A 19646-nucleotide genomic window follows, 5' to 3' on the forward strand; every position below is an offset into this window, starting at 1 on the left:
TAATCATGATAATTAATAATTAAGTATTTCCTAAACTAATTAATTTTTATTAAATAATTATTAATTTAACATTAATCAATTATATAATTAAAAAATTATATAGAATTTTATTAAATAATTTAACTCTTTGATGCATTTTTATTCATCAATTAGTTACTAAATAATTACATATAAATTTATTTAACTATAATTAATTTGATAATATATGGAATTAAAACCATGAACATATTTTCCCATTATACTCTCTGCGAAAACACTCGCCCAAACCATGAACATATTTTCCCATTCGTGGAATCCGATTGAGGCTTAGGGTTTATTCCTCATCCTCCCGCTCCGCTCCTACCAGAAACCATTGAAGAAGGTAAGCCTGTCGCTCCATTTACTAAATCAGCAGATTCAAAGGATTTAGTAAATCCTGGATTTCAGTCCGAAATCCGCGAAATCCGGATTAGTTAAAGCGGCGGATATATTTTGTCCAAACTGACCGTCTGGAAAGATTTAGCCTAAATTCAGGTTGAATCCTGGGCTAAATCCGTTGCCAGACAGCAATGTGTATGTCTGTAACATACGAATAAACCCTAAACTTCACTCTGTTCAAAGCCGAATCAATCTCTGTTACGTTCTTTTTTTTTCATCTTCTGGGCCAACATGCCGAAGGTTTATGGTACCGGAACCTACGATTTTCGTCGGCATCGTGTAGCCGAGTACCCTTTCGAGACTCAGGCAGTGAAAGCACTAAAGCAACCGGAGCAGCGACCTGGAGGGAACGTAAATAACTCCATAACTCTTTTGGAGATCCAACGTGACCGTCTGACCAAGATTGCAGCGGGGAATTGGCTGAAGAATTCTGGCGTTAAAGGCGCGGACCGGAAGTTTGATCCCGATCTAGTGAAGGAGATTTATGAGACTGAGCTGCTAGTTATTGGCGGGCGAAGAACTGTCCCGCTCCAGAGGGTAATGATTCTAGAGGTTAGCCAGTACTTGGAGAACTATCTGTGGCCCAACTTTGATGCGGAGACGGCGTCTTTTGAGCATGTTATGTCTATGATTCTCATGATTAATGAGAAGGTGTGATGTTTGAGAGTTTTGAACCGTTATCGTGGAAATGATGGGTCGGCCTTCTAACTGTTTTATTTGCTTGCGTTTGAAGTTTCGGGAGAACGTGGTGGCTTGGATTTGCTTTCATGACCGGAAGGAGGCGTTTAGGGGATTCTTGTGGAGAGTTCTTCGTCTGAAAGAAGAGGTTTTCTTACTTTAACATTCTCTTATTTCTTTCGGCTATTTTTTTTATATTGGAATCGATGCTCTGTCTTAGTTTTATCTCCTTCTGTGGTCAATGTGAAAACTGCTTCTGCATTCCAACACTTGTAGTTGGTGATTTAAGTTATACTTAAATTTCTTAGCTTTGGGTGAAGTGAATAGGAATTCTGTATTTTTTTAATACTTAGGAAAAGGCAACAGTTTAAAAAATTACAAACCGTTAGATCTATAAAATGGACTTGGATGAGCTGAATACTAGGCTATTATACCAACCTTATTCTTTTTGAGCTTGGGCAGTTGTTGAATATTGTCCGAGTTTCAAAATATTATTCAAACTTGTTTATTAATTTTCTTACATAGTTGGAATTCTAACCATGCCTAACTATACATTGGCTGTTAAAAGATTTACGTAAATAGTCTTACTACTAACAATAAATGCATTCAAGATTTTTTTAATCAAAATTGACTATAATTCTTATAATTTTTTTTATCAACATTGTTTTTAAACTTGTATGAATGATAAAATTAGATTTTAAATCTATCAATCTAGATAGTTGATATTTTTTATTTAATGTTAGTTAAAAATAAAATTAATTGGTAATCTATTCATCTAATATTTGTTTCAAGTTAGGATCAATTTCTAAAATAAAACAGGAGCTAGCTAACCAATTATTATGAAAATTACTTTTAACATATCTTTCCTTGGTGTTGAATGCGAAGAAAGCCATTATCGGCTTTGATGATTACTCGTTGAATCCTACTAATCACTCTAAAACTACCAAGAAAAAAAAGGTTAGAGGAGAGGGAATTTTTGGAGGAGAAGAGAAATACATAGGATATCAAAAAGAACACCGATGATGACAGCACTCTAGTGGGTTGATCCTATATAAAGTTAATATAGGTGATTTTCTCTTTTTTTTCTCCGAGTTATTGTGTCAATAGAACTTTACATGTTCTAAGTCATGTGCTTTTAAATTGGTGGGCACCACACCTCTTTTAGGTATTTTGAGCCCTTCTATGATGTTTTTATTTAGAGAAAGAGTATTGATTTCCTCGCAATTGGTTAGATTGTATGCTTAATGATTTCCCATTGCCTCTTTGAAGGAGATGTCCTAAACCATTGGATGATGAGCGCATAACCACTACTATTTTCATCTTGGAAATAATTTTGAAAGGAATGAGAATATATTTTTTATAATTTTTGTAAGGTTGAAAATAAGAATGGGGTTGCCATGGTTATGGATAAAGAGTCGAATGATCAAACTATTGCGATGAATAGGGTCAAATGTTGTGATTATGATAATAAGTAGTGCATATATTATAAATGTGGTGAGTACTTTTGCTTCATTAGTGGGATTAATAAGAGGTTTAAAAATTTTATTTTAATAAACAAATGAATTTCTACAATGTATACTCGAGAGATAAAGCATTTTTATTAGAAGTGATTTAAATAGACATGTAAGTTCTAGATGGATAGAATGCAATTCATTTTTGGTATGTTATAGGGGATGGATATGTAATGAGAGAAGCTATATTGGATTTCATAATGCCACAATACCTTGCAATAATAATATATACTTTAAGAAATGAGAAGAATACTTGGTTACAAAAGTGTATCCAACTATTCATAATTAGATTTATTTTGACTTGGAAGAAATTAAATTATGTTCAGCAAAGATTGTAGTTTGTAAGGTTCTCTTTCTAGAGGGGAACTTGAACATGCAATATAGTGTAGTAGTTATAGATGTTTGTCTTAAGATCGTAAATAAGGCATTTTAAATAAATATCACTCCTATGCTAAGGAGGTGGAGCTTAAAAGCAGAGAAATTGCTATTATTTTAAGATAGGTTGCTAAGGGAGGCGAACTAGAATTATTTTATTTTATTTTTTTTGATGATCCAAGCTTAGTGTTTGATACGATTGTTAGGTCCTTTGAAAATAATAATTATATGAGTTTTAAGTGAGGCTTGAAATAGATTATTGATTGATAAGTAAACTTAGTGATGTGGTGAGAAGATATAAAGAACATAAGCTTATTAAGGAAAAAAGTGCTTTTTAGAATAATAAAATAAAAATATTATTGAGGCTTATATTGATTATAAGAAAGTTATATGTCTTTTAACAGTTAGAATGTGCATATGAAATTTTGGCGCATCGAATTTTTGGCACTGTTGCTAAACTTAGATTCTAGGAGAGTTTTAGTTGAACTACTGAGAATCTAGGTTTAGTAATTTTTATTTTTATTTTTCCGTTTGTTTAATATTTGTTTGCACTTGTATTATTGCTATTTTTTTTATAGGTGCTGCAAAATTAAAAGAACTCGACAAAATAAAAAAAAGCCAAAAAACTAAAAAAAATGTTTCAGCACTTTGGAATGGAAAACCTTTGGGAAAACTAGTTTATATCTTTTCAAGAGTATTCCGACACATTGATGGCTACCAATCACATGAATTTTGAACACCTTGCCATAGGAACTTGGTTTGATAACCCATTTTCTAACACCTACAACTTAAGTTGGTCAACTTACCAAAAATTTAATTAGACTAGTAGTGACCCAAGTGTAGAAAACTAGCAGTCTCCAAATCAATCTAGTAAAATATTAAAATAATCAGGATAGTGACTACTCTGAGAAATATATAACTTTGCAAAGTATTATGATGAATGATTATAAGTTGAAAATTCTTTTAGGTATCTGTATGGCACATCTTCAATTAATTTTATTTCATGAACTTGGTGCTAGTATCTTGAATTTTTTTCTATTTTTCTTGTTCCAAAAGCAGAAAATTCTTTTAGGTATCTGTATGGCACATCTTCATTTAATTTTATTTCATGAACTTGGTGCTAGTACCTTGAATTTTTTTCTATTTTTCTTGTTCCAAAAGCAAAACTTTGTTATATGTCCACATTGATGGTGGATACCAAAGTTTTTTGTGCCATTATATAACATGCTTCTTGATGAAATAAGTATTGGAACTCAGCTGTTTGCCCAGGTTTGTATGACTTTCCAAATAAGTAGTTTGACGGGGCCACAAAATTGTTACATTGATGAGAAATGCTAATTTCTACTTCCTATTATTTCGTCATTGTGTTTTGGCTAATTTGTTTGCATATGCTTTTTTTTAATTCTGTTTCGCTAATTATTTCCTATTGATCTATTTTTCTTGCTAGCCTTGCTGGTTTCTTTCTAATTCTGATCCTATTATCTCAGATTTTTGCTCCACGCCACTCTCTTTTTTTCTATGTTGTGCCAATTTAATCAATTTGGCCCCTTTATTGTTAACCTGGCCACTGTACTGTTTTTGCCTTCTTATTTGTACATATTCATTTGCGACAATTAGCACTCCTTGCTATAGTCATCCTAGTTGCCTTCTGGCAATCCATTGCCTGTTGCTCCTATCTTGCGCTTTTTTTTTTCTTCTGTTTGTTGTGTCCTTAAAGCTGTCATGTGAAGCTTATGAAAAAGTTTATAGTATTAGAACTAGTGCTGGATGTGCTGAAATTTGCTGTTTTTTTCTGTTAGCTTCTATAGATTTTGTTTATAATTTTATTTTGGGTCTTTTGAAACCAATAAATAGGAACCTTGAGGCATGTAAAAATTATTTGAGAATGAATATTAAAATAAAATTTCAGTTCTTTTTTTCTTTGTTTGTGTGCTTGTTGAATGTGAGTTCTTCAAGTGCTTTCCAGGGCTGCACTGTTTTTGGTTGTAGTTAGGGCTGTCAAAAAAGCTCGTTGTTTGCGAACAGTTCGTGTTCGGTTCGTCAATGAGTTCGTCGTGTTCGGCTCGTTCGTTAAGAAACGAACACGAGCTTATTTCAAACAAACTAAATTTTAAACGAACCGAACACGAACACAAGCTTTGTTCGTTCGTGTTCGGTTCGTTTACACTCCTAGTTGTAGTCTCTTTATATTTCGATGAGGCTCGTTTATTCCTTCTTGGATGATTTTTTTTTTAAATTAATTATTTTGGTTTTGCTTATTGATTGCAATTTTTAAAGTGAGATATGGGGCCAGATTTTTATTTTGAACTGTGAACTTGATTAGTTGATGAATTTTATTATTCATCTTGTTTTTTTTTAAATTTTAGAATTTGGACAAGTTTTAGATTATCATTGGAATGAACAAAGAATAAATGTTGTCCATACATTAAAAACAAGAAGTTTTGCTAAAATTTTGGATGAGAATGATAAAAATTATTTAAAATAATTTGTAAAGAATAAATTATAGCATACAGTTAACATTTAACATGAAAAAAATGAAAAAATGAGGATTTACAAAGCCTGCCTCAAAGAGTTGGGTTTAGGTTAATAACGAATATGATTTCCTTATTGCCCATCATGCATCAAAGCTATTATTTTCTTTTTTGTTTTTTTTATTATATATTTTCTTAATCACTTACTTCTACTAGACCCTTTCATTTTGATTGTTGAAATTGGCCCTGCATATTATGTCCCCACTAATTTTCTTCTTCTGTAAAAGGGGTCCCAGCTATCTCAACCTTTAATACTTCAAATTTCTTGAGCCTCTGTTATGATCACATCCACTAAGGATAGAGTGGCAACTCATCTATTCTTGTTTCTGTTTTTATTGATCTCAAACCCAGCCACTTTTTCACTTCAAGAAAGATCTTCTAAAAGAACTATATCATTTGTAAGTAATATTCATAAAGATATCTTATTTCAAGTATTTCTTCAAAGCATGTCAAAAGCACAGCAAAACTTGAAGTCTTAATGGTTCATGTAACCTAATTAGCACAGCAAAACTTGAAGTCTTATTGGCGCATGTAACCTAAAACTTGAAGTCTTATTGGTTTATGTAACCTAATTGCTAACTTTGGGAACTCTTTTGGCGCTTTAACTATTTTTATAATTTTTGACACAAAAGGTTTTTCTTCTAATCTTTCAACGACTAAGGATAAATTCACATATTTGGTTATATTCCTCTACAGGATTTAGTAGGTACCTTATGAAGATGATATCTTTATATACTTCAGCCTTATGAATTAATAAAAAAAAATACATATTTTAAAAATCATTGCTGTCCATGGAATTGAATTTTGTTAGAGATTAGCCAAAACTAGAATAAACTGCAGCATCAATATCAATGATAAAAAGAAAGACTAGTTGATAAATTCGTTGTTGTGGACGGAGTTGATTTCAGAGAGTAAACTCAATAACTTGATAGATATCTGCTTTCAGGTTGACATTCAGATCTATGAAGTTCTTTTTGAGGCATCTTAAATAAAATTCTTGTAAGAAGTATGGTTTCAATTGCACTTATCACTTGTGATCTTAACCTAGGCATAGTTAGGGCTGGATTTAGCCAAAAGCTTTATATTTTATGCCAGTTTCAATTCTGTATATTGGACATCGGATCAATATTGTAAAATGGTTTTGATTGTTTGATCCAGATTTGTTTCTCAAGCTGGATGCCTCACCAAAATGATTGTTTCACCTTATGTGAAGTTAAGATATTTGGTTCGGTTGAACCTTAAGCTATTAGACATAGTTGGTGGGGCTTGATGATTTAAAATTCTATCTGAAGTGTTCGCATTTGGAAAAAAAGAAACTTTCAGATTCTTTACTTATCATTCTAGACTGTAATTATGATATATATTTATCGTTTGATGGAGAGTGATTATAGTATTGCAAAATATTTCTTTGATGACTATCAAATTTACTCGTCTAGAAAAATTAAATGGAATTTATAACTATCTTCTCATATTTTAGAAGTTGTTTTTAAGCCTGATAGTCATTACGCTTATATATCCTGTTCCGTGAATTTGATTTTCTTATTTGTGTATAATTTGATCAAAACTCTGAATTTTATTGATTTTGGCAAACTCACATAAATAGACTTCATTGATTATGCTTTTTGCAGTGCTTTAATATTTTAATGGTAACATTATTTGTTATTGTAGGGAAGAAAGTTGACTCTAGCGGAGAAGACAAATTATTTGCTTTTCATGATTAACGCCTTCCAGGTAAATTTAAAATGGTTTTTGTTAAATTTGATAATATTTGGAAGCTGCACAAGCTATTTTTCTAATATTCTTTGTTTTTTATGATAAATTGTCTAATTAAATAAATTCTTTTGTTGTTTGGCATAGCTTTGCATTGCATTATATATAATAATAATAATAATAATAATAATAATAATAATATTTGTGCCTTAGCTTGGCTCATTGGTTGCGGCCTTTGGTGTAAGTCCCTGGGGTTGGGGGTTCGATCTCTGGCGTAGGATCGAATTGCACACCTTCTGGAAGGGGGTCCGCCCCTTGATCAGACTATGAGATTGATCAGCGAGTTAAAATCTTATATTCTACTTCAGAGATCAAAGGTATTATTGGTCAACCAAGTTTTGCATTGTCTTTATCATGTGTGAAAAATGAATTATATAAGAAAAGCTCCGCATTCCTTCATGCTTTGTGCTTGAAGAAGGAAAACCCTTGCCTCAGTTACTCTTTGTTCTTTGAAACCACTAGTTAGAGCTCTGATCAGATGTTGATATTGAAAACCATTTACGTTCTTACAAAAGGTTTCCCAAAGCAATGTACTAGTTTATATTAGTCGTTATTGAGTAGAATGAAGTGGAGATTAGTGCCTTTTTTTTCTTTGATGAATCTTTAACAGTGACTGGGATTTAGAATGATTATTTGTGGAGTTCATAGGGATCTCAATGGGGTGGATTTTTTCTAGCTCAACCAAACTACTAAACTTTTCTATATTATGCCGTGTCATTTTTAACTAAGGTGTTTCTATGTGATACCTTTTTTTTTACTAAATAAGGTGAAAAACAAAAAGCATTTGTAGATTCCAACCTAAATGTTCAAAATACAATTTGTGAAACTGCTCTCCCGACCAAATGCTTATGAACAAGACTGGGTTTGGCTAACAGATAGCAATGTGAGTTGGTTCCAAACTTACCTTGTTTAAGGGGGAGATAAAATGCAGAACTTGAAGGCTCATATCGTCTAGTATAGGAGGGTAGCGCTGTTGAATCTGTTGACATTAATAAAATTTTCATGAGAGAAATGTGGAGGGGGGAATTTGGATCAAGGATTGTTGTTGTTATTCTCATTATTAAATGGAGGGTGTTCTTGAATTTTTTTTTTTAAAAGGTAAGAATTGTTCTATTGAGGGAGAGGAATTAAAGCCATTATCATCATATCATTGTTATGAAATTTTTAACTTGAACCATCATCAGGTTTATGTTGGCATGTTTGTATAATCAGGAGTGGTTTAGTAATATCTATGCCAATTGGTTCAAATTCCTTGTCATTTTGTTTTTGTTAAATTGCAGCAACAATTATCATTTTAACCCTAATAAATATATCAAGATAAGGAGGGGGTGAACCAAAACTTGATCTAGCTGTAGGATATCTTACGGGTTGTTTAGTAATGAATTTAATGCGGGATTCAACAGGATTTAACTTAAATCCTGCAAAACAGTGAGGAAGGCTCTTTTGGATCCCTTATCTGCAAAATTTGGATTTTGCCAATCTGCAGGAGGCGAAGCAGTTGGAATGGGAAATAAGAAAGAATGGGGTTTATTAAGAAAGTTTGCTTGCGGGATCGAGGAAAATGGCGTTTGGGTTGAGAAACCGAGGCAATAGCTTTTGAACTTGACGAGGACTCCATGAAAACAAGAATGATTGACTAGGAAAATATTAATTCAGTTTGTTGATTATATTAATTAGAATTAATATTAATTATAAAAATTCATTAATTAATTTCTTTAATTTTTTTAATTAACTCTATAACTTATTAATTATTGTTTTTTGAATAACCATTTTTATAAATTTTATTTTAAGTAAATTAAACTAACATTGAAAATTTTAACCTAAATTGAAATAGGAAGTTTTACGTATATACCTTGCAATTCATATTAATTTGCTATATCTTTACATATCTAACACCCAAACTTTAATTTTAACATGTATCTCACCTTACTTATACATGACCTTACTTATACATGAAAAAGGTGTATTTCACTTTTTAAAAGTTAAAATAGTGATATCCTTGAGTAGTATAAATGTAAAAAATAAAGTTTAGGTCTTTGATATGTAAATAAATAGGAATTGAGTGGTATGTAAGTAAATGCACCATCAAATGAGTATTTTAATAATTTATTCTGATTTTTTTAATGTTTACTTAGTTATAAAATTTTAAATTATGCTTAATTAAGTATTATGCTTTACTAGTTATGATTAAATTATACTGGTTACTGAATAGTAATTAACTAATCAATGATTACTTTGTCTAGAGAAATTCTACTAATGATTAATGATCTTAACAAATATTAATTAAAATAAATTTTAGGTCTTTGATATGTAAATAAATAGGAATTGAGTGGTATGTAAGTAAATGCACCATCAAATGAGTATTTTAATAATTTATTCTGATTTTTTTAATGTTTACTTAGTTATAAAATTTTAAATTATGCTTAATTAAGTATTATGCTTTACTAGTTATGATTAAATTATACTGGTTACTGAATAGTAATTAACTAATCAATGATTACTTTGTCTAGAGAAATTCTACTAATGATTAATGATCTTAACAAATATTAATTAATGATTTATGAATTAAAAATAATAAAAAAACAATTAAGTTGAATTAACAGATTTAAATCTTAAAAGAAGTTTTCCAATAGTTTCATAAAATTTAATTTAATTTATTGAATCTATTGTCAAACAGTTTCTTGGATTTATTCACATTATTATTTATTAAATTTAGATTTATGAGATTTACTAAATCTACTTGAGTTAATCTTGAAGTTGCCAAACAACCCCTTAGGGTCTTAGGTTTACTTATGTGATTCATTAGTATAATTGCTGAAATCATGCAATAAGATTCAAAATTAAACTTACCAGCTATCTATTTAAACAAGTATTCTGCTTTCTGGATAATTAAAAAATGCACACAAAATTGATCTTAAATGATAAATTAATGGTCAATAAATGTAAATGTAGTGTAAAATTCACTATCATTAAATATGCACATTGATTATAAATGACAGCACAATAAAAAATCCATAATACACAAAATTTGATTCAATTAATGAAGTAGGCAGATCGAGAATTTAAAATATAAAATATAAAAACATTAAGAAAATAAATCATTAAAATATTAATTTAGGCTTTATATTGTATAATAACAAGTTAATTGTTATTCTAGAGCCTAGCCTAAGGGCAATTTGTACTTTTGTACACCTAAGGGTAATTTAGTTTATTATTTTTTATATTATTGTTGTGGGTATAAGTAGGCCTATTGTTTAAGGGTTATGTTTATGCATGAAATTTAATTTTTTATCTTGGGTTTGGGAGACATTTCCTACCTCTCGAATTGTATGAATTCGGAGAGATCACCTACCTCTCGAATTGTAGTTGCTTATCTTTTGTATTCATGCAAGTTATTAGTGTTGTATTGCTTTTATTTGGAGTTGGGGAATTAAAATTTATGTTTGCTTTAATTTCTGTGGAAAAAAAATTCGATTTTGATGTCTGAGCGTATCATATTAATATTTGAGCTCAAGATTATGAGAATTAGATCGACATAAGAGAGGATCAATTGAATCGATGGAAGTTGGCTTGTCCTGCGATGATTTCTGTGTCCTATAGGAAGGTTGTAGGAAGCAACTACCAGGTAACAACGACAAATCGTGTTTATTTGTAGCGTTCAATTATCGGGATTTTCGTAAGCAGAAACGAAGTTGCCACCTACAGAAAGACGATATAGTAGCGACCAAGCTAACTGCAAAGCAACTATAGGCTTGTGGCATACAGAGACCTGAAACTCCATCTTCCTTCTTAGTCGGGCGATACAATCATGCTTAGGGCTCGCAGGGAAGGGGACGATGGGATCACAGTGTGCGATCATGCAAGCGGAAAACATTGACGAGATCTCAACTTCTACTCCTTGGTATCAAATTGATCAAACGCACCTTTTTCGTCCTCTCGTCGCGTTTGAACGATACATACACAATCATAGCTTTCCAAGAAGGTAACATAGCTGCATACGGAGTTCTACGCCATCCTGATCGAAAGCAATGATCGGGATTGCAACACAAAGGGGCTCCGAGTCGAACCTGTGCACATAAATTATTTTTAAAAATTTAATATAAAAAAAAATAAAATTTCATATAAAAAATTAGGGAGAAGAATCTAATAGTTATAAGTAAGCAACATAAATTTTTAATAATTAAAATTTTGAACGGAGCTTCAATAATTATGTTATTTTATTTAATATTTTTTATCTTTTATGATAGTTTAGAGTCATATTTAATTGAACAAAGAATTGATAAAAAAAAGTTTAGGATAACTTTGTTATTTTTATGTAAATTTATAAATATGTATATATATTAATTTATTTAATTATAAATATTATATTAAATAAGTAACAATAATATAATTTATATAGTTTGAACTAATAAAATAATTATGGAATTTTAGGATTAATTTTATATTATGGGTCAGAAATCTATTGGTTCACAAATTGCATTTTCCTGTTTAAAAATGGTTTGTATTTTTTCTTCCTTTTCAGCCTTTCAATTAATCTCTTTGATAATTTTAAATTTATTTTATTATAGTGATTATTATATTATTGTATTAATTAATGACCTCTTACAATAGTTAAATTTAACTAATATTAGACAATATTGTTAATCTTAATTATAAATCAATTACTCACTAATTAAATTCAACATCATAAATAATAATATTATTTTTTACTTAATATATTATTGTATTTCTGTGCACATGACTTTTTGTAATTGTTGTTGATTGTTTGCCTGGTATGTTGTACTAACTTTTTTATAATCTGCTTGCTTTTTTTTTTTTTCTCAAGAGTTTAGAGGATGAGATTGTTAGTGAAACTGTTCTCAAGTTGGTAAGCTTGCAGTTATGGCACTGCCTTTCACCTGGTAGATTCCAGGTATAAGAGTGATGCGATTTTGATTGATTTATGTTGTTAATCACGATAATAAAAAAAACGGCAGTTGACTTGGATTTCATTTATAGATGGAGTTATGCTTAAACCCTCAGCTGACGAGAAAGTGGAGAAAAATGATTAGGAAAGAGGCCAAAGGAGCGAAGAAGCTAGGGAAACCATTTGATCCTTCAACGATTCTTGAGGTGACTTTCCTAAGGGACCTAATTGAAGAATTTTTGGAGGTAGGTATGATAATTTCTGAGCTGGTCGTTTATTATATCATTTGCATTTTAGGACACTCACAATTTATTCAATTGTGAAATAGATACTTGATTCCAAGGTTATCTCAGTTAAGCAAACCGATGACAAAGAAAATCATTTCAGTGATTCATATGATGAAAAAGTGGATGATTCTTGTGTACTATATTGTGAAAGGTTCATGGAGTTCCTCATTGATTTATTGAGCCAACTTCCAACGAGAAGGTGTCCAGCTACCTCTTTCATCGCTGTGTTGTCTTGTACTCTCTCTCTCTCTCTCTCTCTCTCTCTCTCTCTATATATATATATATATATATTGTTCTTTGTCATCCAAATAGGTGGTCGGATTCATTTAAGGCAGCTATGACACTTGGTGCTGCTGTAATTGCTGAAAAGTGGCCTAACAAAATTAAACAGGAACTACCTATAATGCTGTTGCTTGCTGGAAGGCATCCTAAATGAGTTTTTTTCCTTAAACCTAGATGAAAGCAGCCTTAAAATCTTATACTTATGCACACAAATATTGTTGCATAAATTTTATGTCTTTAATTTTCTTCTAAACTTGTTTATTAGCTATAGTGATTCTCTATATAAAAATTTTTATCATGTGAAATATATTTTTTATTTTTCTATTGTTCACACTTTCTATTCCTTTCCAGATTCTTGAAAGCTGTTGTTGCAGATGTGGCTGTTGTTCCCAAGTGTCATTTGAGTGCTCTTTATGCTCATGAAAAGGGTCGTCTTTTTTCACAACTGGTTGATTTGCTGCAATTTTATGAAGGCTTTGAGATTGATGACCATACTGGGAGTCAAATGAGTGATGATGATGTGCTTCTAGCTCATTATTCCCGTCTACAAGCTTTCCAACTTTTAGCATTCAAACAAATACCAAAGGTAGTGTTGGACTTTGTTCTGCCTGTTTGATTTTTGAGAAATTTACATACATACCACACAATTCTTATGTATTTACATATCTAAAACCCCAACTTTGATATATACACTTATAGCTCCTTGGTGTCATAACCCTATGCTTGAAAAGGTGTATTCACTTTTAAGAATATAGTAATTGTGGTATTTTTGATGTGATGTTAGAGATTTGAGTGGTATGCATGTATATTTGAATGTTCAAGTGTTAGATATGTAAATAAAAAAGAAATTTGTCATATGTATGACCCCTTGATTTTTTATGGTAGTGTTGGTATGTATTGCTTCTGTCAAGCTTTCATTGTTTATTAGATGTTTTAAGCTTAAAATAAGCATTCAATATTTTCTAATTTGTATTCAGTCGTATCATAAAATCTGTGGCTTTGATATTAGTAACAACAACAATAACAACAACAAAGCCTTAATCCCACTACGTGGGGTCGAATACATAAATCCTTTTTCTCCATTGTGTCCTATTTAGTGTCATATTTTCATTTAGTTCTAATAAATTAATATCATTTTTTATACAATAAGCCCAAGTCTTCCTAGGTCTACCTCTACCTCTCTCAACAAAAGTCGAATATAAAACATCTACTATCCTAGCCAGATCATCAGATGGTTGGCACTTAGTGTGGCCAAACCATCTAAGACGACATTCTCTAATTTTGTCCGTCACAGAAGCTACACCAATCCTATCACGGATATAGTCATTTCGCATTTTGTCTCAAGTGTAAAGCCACTCATCCACCTAATCATTATCATTTCGGCAACACTTAATTTAGTATTATGCTTCTATTTTAAAGACCAACATTCAACGCCATAGAGCATTGCAGGTCTCACCACCGTCCTATAGTCCGTCTCACCACCGTCCTATAAAATTTTCCTTTCAGTCTAAGCGGTACTTTTCTATCACACAAAAGGCTCAAAGCATTCCTCCACTTCAACCAACTAACTTGAATTTTACTATTTACATCCCTATCTATATCACCTTCTCTTTGAAAAACTGACCCGAGATATGTAAATCGTTTACACATTTTAATAATTTGATCACCCAAATTTACACTTCTGTCACTAGAACTACTACAAAGCTACTTATATTCCATGTATTCAGTTTTAGTTCTACTCAAATCAATGTAGACCTCCATCAATGTAGACCTCCATCATTCAAGTTTTTCCTGGGGTTTTTCTCTCGTCTTATCCACAAGAAGGATATCTTTAACAAAAAACATACATTAAGATACATCCTGTAGATGTCCAGTAAGACCATCCATAACTAAAACAAAAAGATATGGGCTTGAAGCCGATCCCTGATGTAATCCAACAGAAATAGGAAAATATTGGGTCAATCCTTCTTCATGAGTTAATCCTCCAATTCGAACACAAGTAACAACTCTAGTATACATATCGTTAATGACTTGAATTAAAGTCATATCAACCCTTTCTTCTCAAGAACTCTCTAAAGGATATCTCTTGGAATCTTATCGTAAGCTTTTTCTGAATCAATAAAAATCAAATGTAGATTCTTCTTATTATCTCTGAACTTCTCCATCAAACCTCTCAATAAATGTATAGCTTACATAGTAGACCTGCCCAACATAAATCCAAATTGATTATGAGAAATCTTTGTAACACGTCTTAACATATGTCAATTACCCTCTCCCATAATTTTAAAGTATGACACATCAACTTAATTCCTCTATAATTTGCACACTCTCGTGCATCCCCTTTTTTCTTAAAAATGGGCACCAAAATACTCTTCCTCCACTTCTCAGACATCTTTTTATTTTTTAAAATAATATTAAAGAGTTTAGTAAGTCAAGAAACTCCCAAATCACCTAAATATTTCCATATTTCAATTAGGATATCATCAGGTCCTACAGGCTTTCCACCATTGGTTTTCTTTAAAGTCTATGTTGACCTCATTTTAGCGAGGTCTTAGTTTCCTACTCCCAGAACCCAAAATCTAGCCTTAGGAGTCCCTTGTTGACCATCCTAACAGACTAGCAATGGAGCCCACCTCCTGTAGAACTTCGAGCCACTTCTTGACTCATTTTTGTGAAGAACTCGCATGAGTGGTTCTAAGCACTCAGCTTCTAGTTGTAAGGGCTAAGGACCAACACGTAGAGGGCCCGAAAATGAGTTCCTACAGGATCAAACGGTCTTAGGTAAGCTCTCCGTGACTCAGCAACTCACTCGCTACACCACGCATAAAGTTGACACATTTTTGGACCGATCATCGGTAAACTTGTCCAGACGACCCCAGATGACGAAACGGATCACGTCGGCGCGTCTGTAACGTCGACTTTCGCTAGAAAGGACACCCATATCACTATGGTTCCGCGCACGAGTAGATCGCACAAAAATCGATGCACGTTTTTTTAATTAGCGAGCGTGGGCCCGGGCTCAACCCAGGTTCAACTCGAGTTTGACTTGGGCTGGATATGGGCTAAGCACGGATTAATTATTTCAACTCACGAATTTCGAATTTCAAAATTCAAATGGAGCATTTAAAACTCATATTAATTGAAAATAATCTCGTGCTATTATTTTTCAATTGAGTCGCATACACTAAAGGAAGGCATTCAATTCCCCGCCAAAGCTTTCACGTAATGACTCCCTCTCCAATTTTCGGCTGGCTATAGTAATTGGCCTCGGACAGAAGGATTGATTCGATCACCCTCCGCTCGCTCCCGCTCCCGTCTCCTTCCTCTCTCGTGCGATTGAAGCCCCTGATCACCCTCTCGTGCGACTGAAGCCTTCTTCCTTGCGTTTTCTCTCTGCGCGGAAGAACTCCTCTCTCCCATTAGCCTCTTCTTCCTCCCACTCTCTGCTCAATCGCACCTCCCTCTTCCGCACGTAGAAGAAGCCACGCTCGAGACCCTCTCCCGCACTCGCCTGCTCGCCTCCTCCATTGAAAGACTCGCCTCCCCTCTTTCGATCGAGAAGCACTAGCCGCTCGCCTCCCCTTACTTCTTCGCGAGCAGACCTGCTCGACTCATCGTCTCTCTCGAGCAAACACCTCCCTCTCGTTGGAGTTCACTCTTTCTCTCTACCAGGATCGCTCGGCTAACCCTCTCTCTCGCCCGTCTCACCCGAATTGGAGTTAGCCGTGGTAAGCAGGGGTAAAAGAGCAAGGAACACGACTTCTTCAAGCTGTAGAAATGCTTGGAGCACAAAACCTCAGCAATTGCAGTAATCGGGTAACAAAGTTTTGTTTTATTCCCATACTTGCTCATTTTATTTGTACAATACAGTCCATATAGGAAGATTTGTGTACATGCCTACTCAATTCATTTGTTTTTACATATCTAACACCTAAAACTTTCACATAAATATGCATTGTACTCAATTTTTGCTGTTGCAATAAGATAATATATTTACTTATCTTTACAGTTAAAATACCTTTTTTTTTTATGAAAAGGTAAGTTGATACGTATGTCAAAATTAAAGTTTGAATTTTAGATATGTAAATGTATGTAAGTTTTTGTGTGCTATGCATGTAAATCTACCATTATTCTTCAGTAACTGTGTACAGGATTTAAGAGATATTTATGAAGATCCTCTTTGAGTCGAACACAATTTTCTTTTAGCTACTGATTTCTTTGAACATTGACTTGTGGCGAATTTGTCCCTTAAACTTAGCCAAACAGAGTTCTCTTCTATAACTGAATTTAAATGTAGTCAGAAGCTAAGACTTTTGTCATCATCCTCTTCACTATCCTCTCTTCACTATCCTCTTTGTCCTCTTTGTGTAGCTTTGATGCAATTTCGATGAAAAGAATGATGAATCTCTTTAATCAAAGCTAAAGTTCTATTTAAAATTTAAATAGCTAAACAGAATTAGTATTTAAATGTGGATAGAATTTCGTTTAGCTTTGGTAGTATGAGGTTTTAAATTTAAATACATTTAACTTTAAACCTGAATTTAAATACAACTTAAATTCTGTTTAGATTCAAAGCCTAGATACAAGTTAAATACTAAGTTAAATGTATTCAACCTTAACCTTTTATCAAAGTTAAATGTATTTAAATTTAAACCTGCATCAAAGCTAAGGTTTTGTTTGAACTTTTGAATATAAACTTTATCGGCCAATGTTGAGATGAACTTGACTCAATGACTGATTTAACACTTCCCTAACTCAGTTTTATGCTTTATATCTTTCTTTGGTGGACATTGACATACCTAGCACACTAACGTTATGTATTTACATATCTCACACTTGAAATTTAATATTTACATACAATGCACTTTGGTATTTTAAACCTATGCATGAAAAGGTGCATTTCACTGTTTAAAATTAAGTTTATAGTTTTTATTATACGATAGGGATGAATTGGTTTATGTAAATGTATAAAGTAAAGTTTTAGATGTTGGAAATGTAAATGCACAGGAGTTGTGGGGTACGTAGGCGAATCTTCAGTCGATTCTTCTTGGTCGGTTGTTCGATATTATTGTTATCTTGAAGAAGGATCGAGATGTCATTCTAGCTTGTCATTTTTACTGCCCTTTGCCCTACACTTCCGTCGTTTTGGGGCTTAACATATGTCGTTTAGAGTTGTTTTATGTGTTGTCTTTGAGCTTTTAAAATATTGTTTGAAGCTTTTAAAAGGGGCTGTGTTTGAAGGTTTTAAAAGTGTTGATTTGGAGTGATTTAGAGTGCTATTTGGGTGCTGAAATTGTGGTTTGGGCTATTGTAGGTAGCTTACAAGTGCTGTAAATTACTGTTTGGAGGTGATAAAAATGCTGTGAGATCTTTTGAGAGTTGTTTTAGTGCTGAAATTATGGTTTGGATTGCCATAGGTAGCTTACAAGTGCTGCGAATCACTGTTGGTAGGTGTTTAAAATGCTGTGAGAACTTCTGGAGTGTTGTGAGAGCCGTTTGGAGTGTTATTTAGAAATGTAGGTGCTGTATGGTCTAACATGGTATTATTTGAAATATAGTTAAGTGTTGTTTGGAGCATTTTGTGGGCTAATTTTGGCATGGTTTTGACACCGTTTGGGCACTATTTTGGCACTGTTTCGGGATTGATTTTGAGAGTTTTGCTTACTGTTTTGGGGTTGTTTTTGATTGCTCTATATTTACTGTTTTGGGGCTTGATTTGGAGAGTTTTGCATATCGTTTTGGGGACGGATTTGGAGAGCTTTATTTACTGTTTTGGGTTTCACTTGATTATCATTTAAACATTTTTTTAGGCCGATTCACTTATTGTTTTCCTGTTTCGACTTTACTTGTTTTGGAAGTGGGTCAACCTCCTTTCTTTTTATTTATTTTTAAATGGTTAAGTAAAAAAAAAAGGAATTTATGATTTAATTATTTGGAATATACTTAGAAATATTTGAGGATTAGTTGGAAACACTTAATTGAGAGTAGAATACTTTAAATCACTTTAAGCACAAGTTAAAGTGTAGGCTTCCTAGATTTTAGGAGCACGCCCTAGGTGAGAGCTCATCTACCTAATTCTCAGTGTAGACTTCCTAAATTTTAGGAGCACACTCTAGGTAAGTGCCCATCTAACTATTTTTCAGTATAGACTTCCTAGATTTTAGGAGCACACTTTAGGTGAGACCCATCTACCTATTGTTCATTATAGCCTTCCTAGATTTTAGGAGCATACTCTAGTTGAGAGTCCATCTACCTAATTTTCAGTGTAGACTTCCTAGATTTTAGGAGCACGTCCTAGGTGAGCGTTCTTTTACCTAATTTTCGAATGAATGATGAAGTTAGGCGCTTGACCCAGATTCACAAACTGATTAAGACACTAGACATGAGGATGCACCGAGATATGATTCATGACTTCCTTGATTAAATCAAACAATGAAATTCCTCAATGACTTAACCTACAATGAAACCCAGTGCACCGAGATTTGAGCTTGGATATTACACTCAAATCTTTCTGGCAATTGGGAAAATTTGTTAACTCCACATATGAATCATCGGACTAGGATAAGTTTAGGGTCTAGGTGGCGAGGGCGATGACGACATTGCTTATGTGTGCTTATACGAGGGATATGAAGTGAAATTATTAGAATATTATCTTCTACCTCAAGGATCTTCAATAAGGGAAAGGAAATGATCCATGATAATATTCGCCGACTCTTGGTGGGATTGTTGCCCCCGATGCTCTTAGGTTGCACGATTAGAGTGACTAGCCTGTGGACTACATTACTTCACAAAAATTTACAAAAATCAAACAAAAATCTCTTTTGCATGTTAAAAAGAACTCTGCATAAAAAAAGACTTAAACAATAGCTTTTGCATGAAAATCAAAGAA

At 32.8% G+C, this 19646-nt stretch overlaps 1 protein-coding gene across 1 annotated transcript in view; it reads left to right on the plus strand.

Annotated features, from left to right (window-relative positions):
- The first annotated feature begins 249 nt into the window (after positions 1-249).
- Positions 250-19646, plus strand: part of LOC110018997 (intron-binding protein aquarius) — a 28014-nt gene continuing 8617 nt past the window's right edge. The window contains exons 1-7 of the mRNA XM_020716513.1: positions 250-1068; positions 1151-1243; positions 7181-7243; positions 12108-12194; positions 12281-12433; positions 12517-12674; positions 13109-13343. Coding sequence (XP_020572172.1) covers positions 649-1068; positions 1151-1243; positions 7181-7243; positions 12108-12194; positions 12281-12433; positions 12517-12674; positions 13109-13343 — 1209 coding nt within the window. The 5' untranslated portion in view covers positions 250-648. The remainder of the gene's footprint in view (positions 1069-1150; positions 1244-7180; positions 7244-12107; positions 12195-12280; positions 12434-12516; positions 12675-13108; positions 13344-19646) is intronic.

This window comes from Phalaenopsis equestris, unplaced genomic scaffold (assembly GCF_001263595.1).
Source record: "Phalaenopsis equestris unplaced genomic scaffold, ASM126359v1 Scaffold000038, whole genome shotgun sequence".
Lineage (NCBI taxonomy): Eukaryota > Viridiplantae > Streptophyta > Magnoliopsida > Asparagales > Orchidaceae > Phalaenopsis > Phalaenopsis equestris.